At 37.7% G+C, this 16420-nt stretch overlaps 2 protein-coding genes across 10 annotated transcripts in view; one reads left to right on the top strand and one right to left on the bottom strand.

The window, feature by feature from the left end:
• LOC143034896 (uncharacterized) overlaps positions 1–4968 on the bottom strand; it is a 25241-nt gene extending 20273 nt beyond the window's left edge. Inside the window, exon 1 of the mRNA XM_076201240.1 lies at positions 4607–4968. Coding sequence (XP_076057355.1) covers positions 4607–4790 — 184 coding nt within the window. The 5' untranslated portion in view covers positions 4791–4968. The remainder of the gene's footprint in view (positions 1–4606) is intronic.
• Positions 4969–6283: 1315 nt separating this feature from the next.
• The window catches only part of LOC143035043 (uncharacterized), a 47036-nt gene continuing 36899 nt past the window's right edge, over positions 6284–16420 (top strand). For 3 of the 9 annotated variants that reach the window (XM_076201505.1, XM_076201504.1, XM_076201497.1), the window contains exons 1-2: positions 11183–11211; positions 13723–13987. In XM_076201505.1, the coding sequence (XP_076057620.1) occupies positions 11198–11211; positions 13723–13987 (279 nt within the window). In that variant the 5' untranslated portion in view covers positions 11183–11197. Of the gene's footprint in view, positions 6306–9629; positions 9740–10268; positions 10644–11182; positions 11212–13493; positions 13537–13722; positions 13988–16420 lie in introns of those variants that run through there. The other 6 variants (XM_076201503.1, XM_076201499.1, XM_076201498.1 and 3 more) reach the window with 6 other exon arrangements.

The following is a 16420-nucleotide window of genomic DNA, read 5'->3' as shown; positions in this document are numbered from 1 at the left end:
TTCATGTTTTCATGTATTCATATTTTCATGTATTCATGTATTCATGTATTCATGTATTCATGTATTCATGTATTCATGTATTCATGTATTCATGTATTCATGTATTCATGTATTCATGTTTTCATGTATTCATGTATTCATGTTTTCATGTATTCATATATCAACGTATTGAGTGTATCTGTGTATCTATGTATCCACGCATCTACGTATCTATGTATCCACGCATCTACGTATCTATGTATCCACGCATCTACGTATCTATGTATCCACGCATCTACGTATCTATGTATCCACGCATCTACGTATCTATGTATCCACGCATCTACGTATCTATGTATCCACGCATCTACGTATCTATGTATCCACGCATCTACGTATCTATGTATCCACGTATCTACGTATCTATGTATCCACGCATCTACGTATCTATGTATCCACGCATCTACGTATCTATGTATGTATATATTGTATAACCTCATTCAAACAAAGTCCGGAGGAAGAAGTATTGCTTTTGGTCGAATTCCGTTTTATCCAACAATGTTACATTTTATTGTCGTATTTGCTCGGTGGTTTGTTGGCAACTTTACTCAGAAATCATGAATATATTTATCTTATCTACTTATTGATATGCATATGAATGTAATAACGTTTATATTTTATTTATAATTAATTTAATTTTCATCCATTTCCTACTACGATCCAAAAGCTGTCGTGAAAATAAAAAAAATCGAAAATGAGTTAACTTTAAAACTTTTCGCAAACCCTGCCGAACGCTTTCAACACGACTAACTAAAATTTTACATTTCAATTAGACACGAAAAAACAAAACATAAAGCCAAATAAAGTTAATTAGAAAATCAGGTAAAACCTATTTTCGACATGTAATGCTTGCAAACGATTCTAGATTATTCTGAAAAGTAAAATTTAGGCCACGTGTTGCTAAAACGCAGAAAAAAAGATAGATATCAACAGCACGTCTTAAGTCCCTTGACCTTGAGGTCTTGAGAGTTCAAAATCAAGGTCACGCCTGTTTAGGAAAAAGTGTTGCAAGTTGTTTACTATCTATCAGATGCTCTCGGGTCTAACGGACATCTTTTTTTCCAGAGTTGAATATCATGAATTCATTAAAAAATATTCTTTCATTAAACACTTCATTATGTCACTTAGGTAATTTGTTATTTATTTATCTATTTATTTATTTATTCGTTTATTTATTTGTTTACCAAAATTTACTTATGTTTATTCTTTTGTTCATTTAAATATTTCTTCGTTGATTTATTCAAACTTGTTTACTTACTGATTCCTTAGTCATTTCTTTCATTCATTCTCATTCTGCCAAATCATTCACTTATCTAAAGAGGGGATGGAATGAGAAAGAGAGAGAGAGAGAGAGAGAGAGAGAGAGAGAGAGAGAGAGAGAGAGAGAGAGAGAGAGAGAGAGAGAGAGAGAGAGAGAGAGAGAGGGAGAGAGGGGGGGGGTGGAGTAGATATTGGGGTGAAGTGGAGTGGAGTGGAGGAGGACACGGAGTTTCACTGAATGTTGGCATCCTTCCAGATTTACCAGATGTTTTCGTTTCCGACCATTATATCCCCTTTTGGAAGCCAAATGCATTTTTTTTTTCTGTGGGAGAAAGGAGATTGGGGTCTACTCTCTTCTACTTCCTCTTCCTCTTCGTTTCTTAACGATTTTAATTGATTTAAGAGTAAATTGAATATTGCACGACGCTCCAAGTCCATTTACGAATGATTTCATCTAAATTGTCTTTTTTGTAACTTGCAAATGTATAATTCTACACAACAAAGGTCTTATTTATCTTATTTTTTCCTGTTGGCCAACAAAGGTTTGTCTCACACGCATCGACTTTTCGCCGTGCGCCGTCAACGACACGACTTCGTGTTCTTAACCATGGGTGTCTATGGACGCTTTCACACGGGGTCGTGGTCGTGACGTCCGCAGACATCCATGATTATTTGAGAGCACGAAGTCGTGCTGTGAGCGACGAAAAGTCGATACGTGTGAGACAAGCGTCGCCACCACATAGTTGCCCTACACCAGCGTGTCTCCCCCCCCCCGGGGGTGCTGGGAAGTGATGCACACAAAAATCGCATCGATATAAGTATCATTGATTACCCAGTGGTGCATATTTGACTTTTTCCATGTTATTTCATTTTTCTAGTGTGTTCTTATTTCTTCTACAAACGATATTGTCAATTTGTTTTAGTTCTAAGGAATAAAAAAATAGATAAATCAGGCAGTACACTTCACTTTCTTTTATCCTTCTAATAACAAAATAGGGGTGTTGGAATGCTTAGACATGACAACAGGGGGTGCTATGGTCGGAAAAGGTTGGGAAACGCTGTTCTTCACCGACGTGAACATTGTCTAACAGTCTTGCTAGAACATGACCCTAACCACCCAGATCACGCGTAAATAGTTCACAATGGAGAATGAGCATACTAGACCAATTTAGACCAGACCAGGTCGCGTTAGCTCAGACCAGCTCGTGCTAGGTCAGACCAGGTCGGGGTTGGTCAGACCAGGTCGTGCTAGGTCAGACCAGGTCGTGCTCGGTCAGACCAGGTCGTGCTAGGTCAGACCAGGTCGGGCTAGATCAGACCAGGTCGGGGTTGGTCAGACCAGGTCGGGGTTGGTCAGACCAGGTCGGGGTTGGCCAGACCAGATCGGGCTAGATCAAACCAGGTCGGGCTAGGTCAGACTAAGCTAGGCCAGGCAAGACCAGTACATACCAGGTGAGACTAAACCAGACCATAGAAGACCAAAACAGACCATGCCATACCGGAGCAGGCCAAACCAGATTAGATCCCTCCCTAACGAGAACACGCCAACCCCATCCACCCTACCCCCACCCTCCATGAAGAACCCCCTTCCTTGAACATAAGAATGAAGGAGACTACAAGAGACCATAAGGCCTACACTAGGCAGTTCCATGTCCATTATCACCATCCCCACCCGTAAAGTTGTCTAACCGTTTCTTAAAACAACCGATAGCTTCAGCGCTCACTGCACATGGTTGCTATTCCATTCGTTGACCACCCCCATTAGTAAGCCATTTCTTGCCTATTTCCCTCTTAACTCTGAAATTGCCCAATTTAAATCCATTACTGCAAGTTCTTCTCTATTGTCTTAATATGATGACCTTGTTTGCGTCACTCTTTACTTTTTCTTTTCTTCTGTTTGTTGTCAGGCGATTTTAATCGTCTCCGTTAATTAAATCTTCGTCAGAATTCTCGATTGCAGCATATTATTATTATTATTATTATTATTATTATTATTATTATTATTATTACTAATTATTATTATTATTATTATTATTATTATTATTATTATTATTATTATTAATATTATTATTATTATTATTATTATTATTATTATTATTATTATTATTATTATTATTATTATTACTATTATTATTATTATCATTATTATTATTTCATTAGAAAGATATGTTTTTTATTTAAGGAATGGTTACGTTAGGCTAGGTTATATCAAGTCAGGAACTATTGGATAACGTAAGTTTCATGTTGAATATCCGGATTTACGTGATTTCTTATAATTCATTCAGTTGAAATTGCCTGATGCACATTTTCAACAAACATTATGGATCAAAGACATAAGACGCTCGCACTTACTTGTCACGTGACTGTTGGACTCGACAGTACGGAACTGAACACACACACACACACACACACACACACACACACACACACACACACACACACACACACACACAAATGGCTCCAACACTTTCAAACTTGCCATATGAAGAGAGACTGGATAAATTGGAGTTACCGACTTTGAAGCAAGGAAGAGAGAGAGGCGACCTACTGACCATCTATAGAATCATGAAGGATACGGAAATACTCGATAGAGAGGACTTGTTAAATTGGGAAAAGAGAAATACAAGAGGGCATGGAAAGAAACTCAAAAAAGATAGTTATAGAAGAGATTTGAAGAACAGTTTTCCACACAGAGTGGTGGGCACTTGGAACAAACTGAACGAAACATTAGTGTGTGCAAAAACCATTCACGAATTTAAAAGCAAACTAAACACTGGGAGATACAAAGGCGGGACACCACGAGCGTAGTTCCCCTTCCCGTAAGATACAACTAGGTAAACACACACACACACACACACACACACACACACACACACACACACACACACACACACACACACGAGCTCTGAGCTCTCTTCCGAGACGGTAATAGCTGTCGATTACACGTCCAACACGTGATCCAAGACTATAGTAAATCACACAGTATCGCTACGCTGCGATTCGTTACTCCAACTCTCGTGGGCGGAGTTGGTTGTGTGTGTGCGTGTAAGGTCAGCATTACCCATATATCGGTCATATATGAGCTCTGAGTTATCATCCGGGAGATAAATAGCTATTGATCACGAGTCCAACACGTGATCCAAGGTCATGGTGAATCTCTCTCTCTCTCTCTCTCTCTCTCTCACACACACACACACACACGCGCGCGCGCGCGCGAAAGAATTTTGAACAAACACTGAAAACATTAACACAAAAATAATCTTTATGGCCACACGACACACTGGACAATGATATAAAATGTACTCACCATATTTGTTCTTTGCCTCATCACTCATATACTCAAAGTCCGGGTTCAGGTGATTGCAGACTTCCCTCCACGCTGCAGTGGTTCCTGCCCTGGACCTGTAACTCTCAAGGCTTTTGTCCCAGAGCACTGGCCTATGCTGAACCAAACTAATTAATAATTCAACGTCTATATCAAGTTCCTCCATTGTCACTCTTAAGCAGAACTGTGTGCAGAACCGACTTCGAGAGGCAAGTGAAATAGCTAAGCGTCCATGCCGTGCCTTGTATGCCGTTCACGACCGTGGTCGTGACGTGTGAAAGCGTCTATAGACAACCATGGTTATTTGAGTGCACGACGTCGTGACGTGGACGGCGCACGACGAAAAGTCGATACGTGTGAAAGGGCCCTGCTCCACATCTCTAAGTTGCCACTTACCGCCTTTGTACAAAATTTTACTTTACTTCGCTTTATGAACTCTTATGACAAATTTGAGACTAAGTAACGAAAATGCTTGAATTCATCCATCTGGCAACCGCATCTTTGAGAGATTTGTCACTAAATTATGATAATTTGCTTTATTCCATCCAGTATGTTCACTGTCGTCAACATTGTGGTCAAAACCCTGTGGACGGGAACGTCAGAACAGAATTTTTTCATTATTCTTCGTCTTCTTTCTCCACCTTGAGCCCCATTCGTCCTATCTTTGTTCCACAAAGGCTCGTATACTATGGCAAGATGACATGGGTTCCACACTTTTTTTTCTCTCTCTCTTTTATATTTTTCTTAAAGCATTGACATATATAAACAGTAAGTCATTTATTCCGCTCATCTGTTGATATCAAACGCGAATAATATAACGGTTGTTGTTCATAACATCATCTACTAAGTTTCAATCAACGAACTAATCGTGTAAAGTAATTAAGAATGACTCATTCACTGTGTGATGTTGTCATACTTACAGTATGTCAGTTTATATAGATATATTCACACATACAGTAGGTTAATTTATATAGAAATATTCAGCAATGAAGAATATTACAATTCAATTTCTTGTGAAACATGATCGACAACAAAATCTGCTTTGGCGATATTATTTTTCTTTTTTTACCAAAGCTAGTATTAAATTGACTTATTTAATTTAGTATGTGAAATATAATCTAATTCGACTGCGTCCATTAGAATTGTATCAAACAACAATCCATCAGGCAAGGGGGATTTTATTTTTAAATTGTGAGAGATATGAGAGATAACATGAAGCTGGACACAGCCCCCGGTTATCTCTTCTCGTTAGCCACTGGCAGCATGTCTGTGACATTCGCTCAACGATTGTTACTGGGCGCTTAAGCCTCGTTGACACGGTGCAAGTTGAGAGCCAAGTAAAGTGTTCAAGTCACTTGCTGTGTGTAAACATCTTCTTGCCGTATGTAAACATCTGCTTGTCATTTGTAAACATCTGCTTGTCGTGTATAAACATCTACTTGTCATTTGTAAACATCAGTTTTCTTTGTCAAGCAGATGTTCACACACGGCAAGTAACTTGTAGCAAGTAACTTGCACACTTGCCTTGCCTCTGAATTTGCCTGTTGTCGTTATGCTTGAGTCCTAGCTACATTTGTCGATCTAGGGTCCGGCTCTCAACTTGCCCCGTGTAAACAAGGCAACTTGCCCCGGGCACTGGCTTGAAAAACGAATCAGACGATCGTTACCCCAGTTCCCTTTCGTGAGTCGATTACTACAATTACAGCCAATGCTCTGCATTATCTTGTGTATTTGCTCCCTAAACTAACGTAAAGAAATGTAGGAATGTGGCGCAGTTGGTAGAGTTCCCGGCTGCCACTAAGGAGACCCAGGTTCGAATTCCGCCCAGGGTTTATATTATTTCAATAGCGCTGCGCTGCGATTCGTTACTCCAACTCTCGTGGGCGGGAAGTTGGGTGTGTGTGCGTATGTGGTCACAGTATTACCCATAGATCAGTTATATTTATGAGCTCTGAGCTCTCTTCCGAGAGGGAAATAATTATCGATCACGAGTCCAACACGTGATGCAAGACCATGGTGAAGAATAATGTCGAAATGTTAGAGGATAAAGTACATCTGCTCCTTCCTGGACTTTACCTAAACTACTCTCTACAAATAAATGTATTTATGAAGATAAAAAAAAAAACACTTTCTCCCCTATTTCAGGGGATGAGCGGTTCAAAGCCTTCAAGAATCTCACAATTTTTTTTTCTAATTCATTCTGTCTGAACTCTGTTTGGGTTTGGGTTTGAGACAAAATTGCGACACAATAACACACACACACACACACACACACACACACACACACACACACACACACACACACACACACACACACACACACACACTACAAAAACAGTGCTATCCCATCTATTGTGCACATAATTAACTCATTGTAAAATTGCTCCACGTATATATTCCAAGTTTTATATCTTTAATCAACTTTTCCAATGTATTATTGTCAGTGTACCACTGTAATAGAAATAAACCTTTTATTATTATTATTATTATTATTATTATTACACACACACACACACACACACACACACAGACGGGTTCGAATCACGCCCATGGCTGAAATAATTTCAGTATTGCTGCGCTACGGGTCGTTACTCCAACTCTCATGGGTGGGGAGTTTGGGGTGTGTATGCGTGTAAGGTCACACCATTACCCAGAAATCGATCATATGTGAGCTCTCTTCCGGGAGGGAAATAGCTGTCGATCACGAGTCCAACACGTGATCCAAGACCATGGTGAGTCACACACTCGCGCATATAACCTGCAGACGATTTATTTTTGGTTGTCGTCAGCTGATTTTAATCACACCAGGGGAAAACAACCCGTGAAACGAGTCTGTCAGTGAAGTTGTTCATGTGTTATGGTCGCCGTGCAGCGAGGCACAGTACGCTCATTTGTGACTGATTTCCGTGCGGGAAGCGGGCCAGACTCGATTCCGTAGCTATGAATTGAGATTCTTATTTATCTATTATTTATTTTTCTATTTATTCGTTCCTTTATTAATTTGTCTCTCTATATATGATATTTACCATTCTTCTTCGTCCTTGTCAAGTGAACGGGCAAATGATGTCCGATTTATTATTATTATTATTATTATTATTATTATTATTATTATTATTATTATTATTATTATTATTATTATTATTATTATTATTATTATTATTAATATTATTATTATTATTAATATTATTATTATTATTATTACTATTATCATTATTTACTGTAGTTCCTAGAACCACACTTTAGGTTCGAAGTTATCACGGATTCATTTTGTTTTCGTGTTTATGCCCTTTCTTACTCGCGCGGTAGCCTTCTTTGGCTTCCACCCAAGAGTGTGTACGTTTTCCTTTTGTGTACGTATGTGTCTACACACGTGTGCATTACATACACACATGTATACATATATATATATATATATATATGTATGTATATATGTATATATATATATATATATATATATATATATATAGGTGTGTGTGTGTGTGTGTGTGTGTGTGTGTGTGTGTGTGTGTGTGTGTGTGTGTGTGTGTGTGTGTGTGTGTGTGTGTGTGTGTGTGTGTGTGTGTGCGCGCGCGTGCGCACGCGAATGCTCGTTATTCACCCTAGTCTTGAATCATATGCTGGACTCGTGATCGACACTTTATTCTTCAGGATAAGAACTCAGAGCTCGTTCTGACCAATCTGTTGGTAATGTTATGACCTTTGCATGGGGGAGACAGTAACGGATTGCAATTTTTGTGAAACTTTCATGCACATTTGCGTGTGTTTGAGCGTGTGATTGGCTAGGTATTAACAATATCATCACCACCACCACCACCACCATCACCACCATCATCATCATCATCATCACTATTACATCCACTACTAAATCCAAATGATACATCCTTGCAGCAGTAGATGGTGATTTTGGTTCTTTACGTAAATTAGATATCCAATATTCACTTATCAAATGATACAAAATTAAATTTCAACCATCTCGTTGCAGAAGGGCGTCCCCCAGCTGAATAAAATTGTTTGATCACGCCAGAAACTAATAACTAAAGTTCAGAACCAAAAAATATCATAACTTGAAAAAATATATCTATAATCTTATTGAGAAGGAGCCTTCTCCAGCCGGACAGAATCGTCTGGTTGCAGTGAGGATAAATTACTGTAGCGAGTGTTAGAGCAGGACGCCATTTTACATTCCCAGTCATGTTCATTATTTGTTTACAATAATTTGGAAAGTATTATAAAGTATGAATTCTCCTTCCTGGATTAGATTTGCATCTATTGTTTTTATTAATGTTTTGACCTTTATGTGAGATTAACAATAAATACTTCATCCTTATCAAGTACCAATAGATTCTACGTGCCACAGTTCACGCTGTTATGGTTTAAGAAAGACATGTTTAGGCGACATGTCAAACTGCGAATACTCCACTTTGTCTCGGTATTTTGTTTTCTCGCATCTATGATATTCTTAACCATAGACTTGGACATGAAGTACCAAAGACATTTCTGGCCAAGTATCAAAACTAGAAAGATGAAAAAAGAAAATAATTAGTCATCTTCATAAACCTGGAAACCTAGGAAGCTATTTTTGTATTTATTTGGTTGTGGTATTCCATCTCGCCATCGTTTCTGTATGACAATAGAGAATATGGTAACATTGAAAGTAGCGAGCCTATACTGATAATGCTATTTTTGCTTTCCTTTTTATTACATCAAGGACAATAACTCATTTTGCCATTTGACATTACTAGCTGTCTGTATCGACTTTCGGATGACGTCATAAGTGGGGGAGGGGGGATAGAAGGCTTATTCTTGGATGAGTAGAAGTACATGATGTAAAATAATTAAATTGACAACAAATCGTTACATTTTATCCAGTATATGTAATATAATTAATTTAAAATATGTGTATTTTTATTCAATTTATTTATAGTGTAATTATACTTTATAATTCAGTATATTATCTTAATTCTGCGGAATGTGAATTCCAATAATGTTGTGCACAAGCGGCGTTCGTGGTGGTAGGAGAGCTTGCCACGTCAGTAGTTGGTCGTTACTGCTCGTTGATATGAGTCTGTTGAAACTATGATGAATTCCCGTTTACACCATTAGTGGAAATCAGTGGTAAATAACACAGCATTAACATCAACTTCTCGATGTACAAGTAGTGAATCGTCCTAACTTGTCCTATCAAGAATGAGTGTTTTCCTATGCATGAATGGAAGGCGATAAAGCGGGACGACATGATATGACTTGTAGGCGCGATTTCCGGGCAAAATCCCGTAGGTCGGAGTAATGCACACTTTACTAGATTTATGTATTAATATTACACCGTAACTTCAAGGAATTACAATGTTAAAAGAGGGTTGAACCTAAGGGTGCTTAGGGTTGATGGCCTTGAAATTCCAATTTTGCGTGATTTGTTTTAACATTCGGAATCGTGTTAAAAGTCTTCCATATCAGCCGATATTGTGCTAAAATGTATATAAGCTTTTGCTCTGAAGAAATACATGAAGATTGTATTATGTAAAGGAACAAAATTTCGATCCCGGACTAAACGCGAAATTAAAATCCTGGGAAGTGACGGGAGGTGGTGGTGTAGCCTCGCTCGGGGTGCTGGGTTCATTGCAAGCTTGGTTGGTTTGTTGGTATATCTGCGGTGGTCGTTCAAACATGGTCGCCCTTCCTTTCCCCTCGCGAATTTACAGTCTTGTGTTGTTCTTCCGTGGCATATGAGGTTGAACCAATGCAAGTAGCGTTATGGGTTCACCTTTGTTGTTTTTCATATTTCGTCTAGTTAATCGAGACTCCACATTTTAAGATTATGATAGGAAGGAACTTGTGAATAGCTTGCCCATTAGCAAAATGGCTGTGACAAAGGATAACGCCCAAATGCATATGATGACAGTGACGGTTGATCCAAAGCATATTAGCTGAATGGTTTTATGCCTAGAGCAATACATTAAAACAATAAACTTTGAAAATATCAATGGCGTAGGTAAGTGGAACAAAGGATTTTCGGAAACAAGTACGTCCAATTAATCGCCATTCCATCTCCTCTTCATGCCTTCCCAACCTCTTCATTTTTCTATATTTTCTTCGTATTGCATGTATTCCTGTGACCTTTTTATGAAATTAGTTTGATTTAGGCCTTCAGGACCGGGGAGGGGCGTATCGTATTTCTAGCCTCGCTCAGGGACCCTGTCGTGCCTTGGATTACTCATGGTATTTTGTATAAAGAAGAAAAATGTGGTAGTGCCTATTTATAATGGGAATATGATAATAATAGTTTTAAGAAATAGAGGGCTGACAAGGCATTTTGTAATATTGATTAGTATGCGTAATACGTATGCGTAGAACAGCGTTCGATAGAACCAAGGTTGTGCTTCTAACTGCACAGTAGATTCCAAAGTTAATCGTTTATTTTCATGAACTTCGTACAGTATGATTAGTTATTAGTTCATAAATATCACAGGATTTGTGTGGAAAGTGAAGAATCAATTGTGTTACTTTGTCGGTGGAAGTGAATTCTGGATAAGATTGTGCATGGAGTGTGCATAGGCGAGATATTGACCCGTTTTCATGACCTACTTTAGGTGAACACTTGTCATAGGTTATCATATATTTATTACTGTCAGATTTAGGAGGTTGGTTTTCTCGTAATCTAAATTGAAAAGGAGGAAAGTTGAAATGATAGTGGAGCGGAATAATACTGCAGAGTACCTGTATGAACATGCATGGTATGCTGTTCAAAGCCATGGGCGGAGTCATGCTCATTAGAATCGGGAAAATGAGTTGGCCTATGCTTTATATTTTTCACTTATTTCTCACTTCTCTCCCCACCCCCAGCAATGCTGCCCTTCAATTACTGTTTCATTTTCTCCTTGGGTGTGATAGTTTTAGACTTGCTGAGAAATGTCTTCAACGTAAACTAGTATTGATTTTGGTTCGTGGATATATTCAACAGGGTCAGTAGGTGCAGTTAGTAATCTAATTGGTGATCAGGATTGTATTTGCCAAAATAGGCAGGATACAGTGGTTTGAATTGAACTGTCCTAGAAATGTTTCACGTAGGTGTATGTAAGATTAGGAATTAAGTATGCTACAACAATATATTTAGTAACGCATTCAAACAATTGGCCAGTCGTGAAATTACATAATGACTAAACAAAAACACAGTAAGTGATATATTAAATAAGTGTATATTTTTCGCGTTTGTTCATTTCAGTATAGGTACTGAGCATTATGCGCTGGGATATTTTTGGGGACGTACGCAGTATCGTACCGTTGAACGCGGATGGGGGATTCTCTGTCCGTTGACGTGCGTGTTCACACGGCAAGCGGTTTTATTCAGCACGGGGTCGTCTACGTGTCGCTTTTTTTAAATAGCGTTTATTAATTCCTTTGCCACGATGACGTAGGTTATTGATTTCGTTCCGAGTCGCAAAGATATTCAGGATAATGAGCGTAACCGTACTGCACGGATGAAGACTGCATAATCATTATGGTATCCTTTCTTGAGGGTGATCGTAAGACGACGCCATTTTTCAATATGGAGGCGTTTACAGAAATTGATTCTGGCTAACTACAAACGATTTTATTGTATTCACTATTGCCGATATAGATAAACACTACAGTTGTGTTAGTTTTGTTGATGCGATTTACCATGCAAGTTAAGTGAAAAATATAATGATGTAATGCGCGCATGAAGTCGCGCGCGCGCGCCCACACACACACACACACACACACACACACACACACACACACACACACACACACACACACACACACACACACACACACACACACACACACACATGATCCTGAATTTGGCTGGTAAGACGAGGAGAGATTGTAAAAACAGGGATTACCCACATTGGAGGAGCGAAGAGAGAAGTGCATCTTCTTCAGATAATGTAAAGGAATAGAAATTGAAAGAATCAGTTAGTATGGGTTGAAAGGCCAACTAAAGGGCACAGAAAAAATAGTATTCCCAATTATATAACGTTGTGGGACAAATAAGAAATATGAAAATAGATGCGTATTATATATATATATGTATATATATATATATATATATATATATATATATATATACGATAAATTAGATTAAGTAAATTTTACTAATTTATTGCCAGACAGAATCTACTTTCGCACTATTAAAAATATAAAACAAGAAAACGTGAACTAAGGATAATACACTTATCATGACTTGATTAGGGGCTAGCATACCGATAATTCTCGAAATTAATAAATGCAATAGTCGTGTGATGTGATATACGGGATCGTTTGCTCTCGCGCGCGCACACAATATATATATTTTATATATATATATATATATATATATATATATATATATATATTAATATATATATATATATATATATATGTAATAAAACCACTTGGAAAATAAAATGAAAGGTAACAGAACGTTTTCGACTATTTAAGACATTTTCAAATTAGGAAAATATCTTGAATAGACAAACACGTTCGGTCACCTTTCATTTTATTTTCCAAGTGGTTTTATTATATATTTTGTGAATCACGTTTTTATGATTTATTCGCATATATATATATATATATATATATAATATATATATATATATATATATAATGTGTGTGTACACTTGTGTATGTACGCGCGCGCGAACATGCGTGTGTGAACCTGTACTGTATACATGTGGGAACGTGCTTTAGTGCATGAACACATCCCCGCCTGCTTGACCCCCCCCCCCCCACCACCTCTTTCTCTCTCTTACACCGTTGGCTATCGACTACGAAATACAAATCTCTCTCCCACTTCCTTTCTCGTCCCTTCCGACTCCCACCCATTTCCATTTAAATTCCTCTCCATTTGTAGGTTGAATTGCACGGGAATGCTTTATCGCTGTCTCTGTGTACAGAGTTCAGGAAATAGGATGGTCAGTGTTTTATAAATATATATATATATATATATATATATATATATATATATATATATATATATATTATATATATATATATATATATATATATATTATTACAAAATATTGTTTTGCTTATCTGACATAAGAATTATCATGATTATTACCGTCAAAATTCGTTAGAATTCGAAATTTTCTTTGCAGGAAGATGGAAGTAGAAAACGAGAGAGCGGGAAAGGAGGAGGACGACAAGGAGGAAGGAGAGCTTGAGGAAGGGGAACTAGAGGATGAAGAAGAGGAAGCTGGTAACGATGACGAGCAGCCAAGAGTGGCTGAAACAGTAACTGGGGTAACGCCAGTGGCAGCAACGTGTCCAGAAGACAAAGCCTCAGAAGGGGAGGATGTAACTCCTACCAAGGAAGGGGTGCCCCACCCTGGGCATGAAGTGAGCAGGCTGGAGGCTGTTGAGGTATAAAAAATATATATATATAAAAAACTGTGTTAGGGTGGCCGATGGTGGTATAAAAGAATGTAGTATAGGGGAGGGGTAGGAACAAAAGTTATTTCTCACTCACTCTCACTCTCTTGCTCTTGCTCTCTCTCCTCTCCTCTCTCTCTCAATGCATGATATAACTTAACCTCACTACCCTTTCAGTTTAATATTTGAGTAAATGGTAGCCCCCCCCCACATAAAGAGGGTGTATGTGTGTAGTTACATTTTGTATCAGTTTATTAGGGTGATGGTGAAGATTGATGCCAGGAGGCACTGGGCTGTGGCTCAGACTCACCTTTACCTTATGTGTTTGGAAGGCTAAGACAAGTGGCTGTCATTTGTGGGTCTTGGATCTACATCCAAGATTACAATCATCACACCTCAACTGCACTTTTTTATTTATTTATTTATTTTTCTAAATAATAAGTATTACTTTGAGTTTCATTAATTGGAAACTTGCACCCATACGATGGCTGGTAAAGGCCCTCATCCGCACCTCAGGATCTTTCTTGGATTGTTATTTGTGTTGTATTAGATTGGAACCATTTCTGTGTCTGGGTTATAGATGTAAGCAGGATGTGAGTAGTCAACCACTGTCATCTCTACCAACAACGAAAAGGTGGAGGAAATACAAAGTTGGAAATCATGGTCTCAGTCCAGAGACCCATTGTCAATCCCTTGAGACTGTTTGTTTATTATTTGCTTGATTTTCATTTATTATTATTTATCTGTCTATTATTATTGACTATTTACCTGTTTGTTTATTATTTAACTATACTTATGCATTTATTTATTTTATTTATTACATACATATACCAAAGGGTTTTTTTGCCCTTACACGGGAAGTAGTCAAAAGAAAAAGGCATAGGAACCACCCCCACCCATTCTATCCCCTACATACTCCACTCCCCTCTACCCTCTTCCCTCCCTCTTGTCTTGGCACCTCATTTTATTTTTTGCATCCGACCTAGTTATGGACCAAAAGGTCTCCTGTCAGTGGTGGAGCAATGATTCTCTCTCAAGTCCATCATGCATGACTGCCACTTGCAGGGACTTGTTTTATGTCACAACCTTTCATTACCAAAGGGATATTGCAAGGTGGGGAAGCATATGCCAGAAGACATGTTAGGAAGACTGAAGTTGTCACTTGCTCTGTGCACTTGTACCATTAGGGCAGGTAAGCAAATAAGATTCTAGGACTGATTGCGCGATCTTTTGATTTCAAAAGTCCATTACTCATTAACAAGCTATATAAATCGTCAGTTCGTCCACATTTGGAATATGCTGTTTCCGTATGGTCACCGAATCTCATTAAAGACATTGACAGACTGGAAAAAGTACAACGGCAAGCCACAAAACTGATTCCAAATATCAAAAATAAATCATACGAAAATCGACTAAAACATATGAATCTGTTTTCCCTAAAAAAGCGTAGACTCAGAGGTGACTTGATACAGGTCTTTAAGATTTTAAAGGGAATTGACAACATCAAAAGGGACACAATTTTCACATTTAATGAGAATCAGACAAGAAACAATGGTCTCAAACTGTCCAGAAATAGATTCAATTTGGAAGTAGGTAGAAACAACTTTGCCAACCGTGTAGTTAGTGAATGGAATAAACTTCCTGCACAGGTAGTGCAATGTAGTTCAGTTCGAAGCTTTAAGAATCATTTAGATAACACCTAAGTAAGATACTGTAATGATTATAATTTATTTTATATTATTTGTTTTTGTTTTGTTATTTGTCTGTCTGATTTTCATTTATTATTAGTTATATGTCAATTTATTATTATTTACTATTTACCTGTTTGTTTATTATTTAACTATACCTATGCATTTCTTTATGTATTTTATTTGTTATTTACATTATTATAGCTTTTATTTATTATTTTACTATTATGATATTTTTTCGCATCTGACCTAGATATGGACCAAAAGGTCTCCTGTCGGCATGCTCCGCCTTTGTAATCCTTTGTAACAGTTAGTGCTAGAAATTAGAGACATGTGAGACTTAGACCCGGGAATATGAAAGATGCGAGAGAACCACTTATTTTTAAATATTAATACAAAAGATAATTTAAAATGACCATAATAAGATTATAATTGTATTTCTTCAGCAATAACCTTTAGGACAGTATTACACTGAAAAGGTGAAGTCATAGGGATAACATAAATCAGAATTAGTGTTCTTTTATACAGAATAGTTTAATAAAGTTACAGTTGAAAGTTAATACAATACAAAGGCCCTAATCCCTTTCATAAAGGGGTGAAAAAGTCAAACATAATTTTTGCCGACATTCAATTTTGGAAAGAGCAATGGAAAGGGTATGAAAAAATCTTGGTGAAACTGAACTGAGGAAGAGAGCCAAACTAACAAATTAATGGATTGATTGTGCATGAGCTAATA

This window comes from Oratosquilla oratoria, chromosome 18 (genome assembly GCF_046742065.1).
Source record: "Oratosquilla oratoria isolate Oo_2021 chromosome 18, ASM4674206v1, whole genome shotgun sequence".
In the NCBI taxonomy this organism is placed as follows: domain Eukaryota; kingdom Metazoa; phylum Arthropoda; class Malacostraca; order Stomatopoda; family Squillidae; genus Oratosquilla; species Oratosquilla oratoria.
This window is presented reverse-complemented; position numbering and strand designations above follow the sequence as displayed.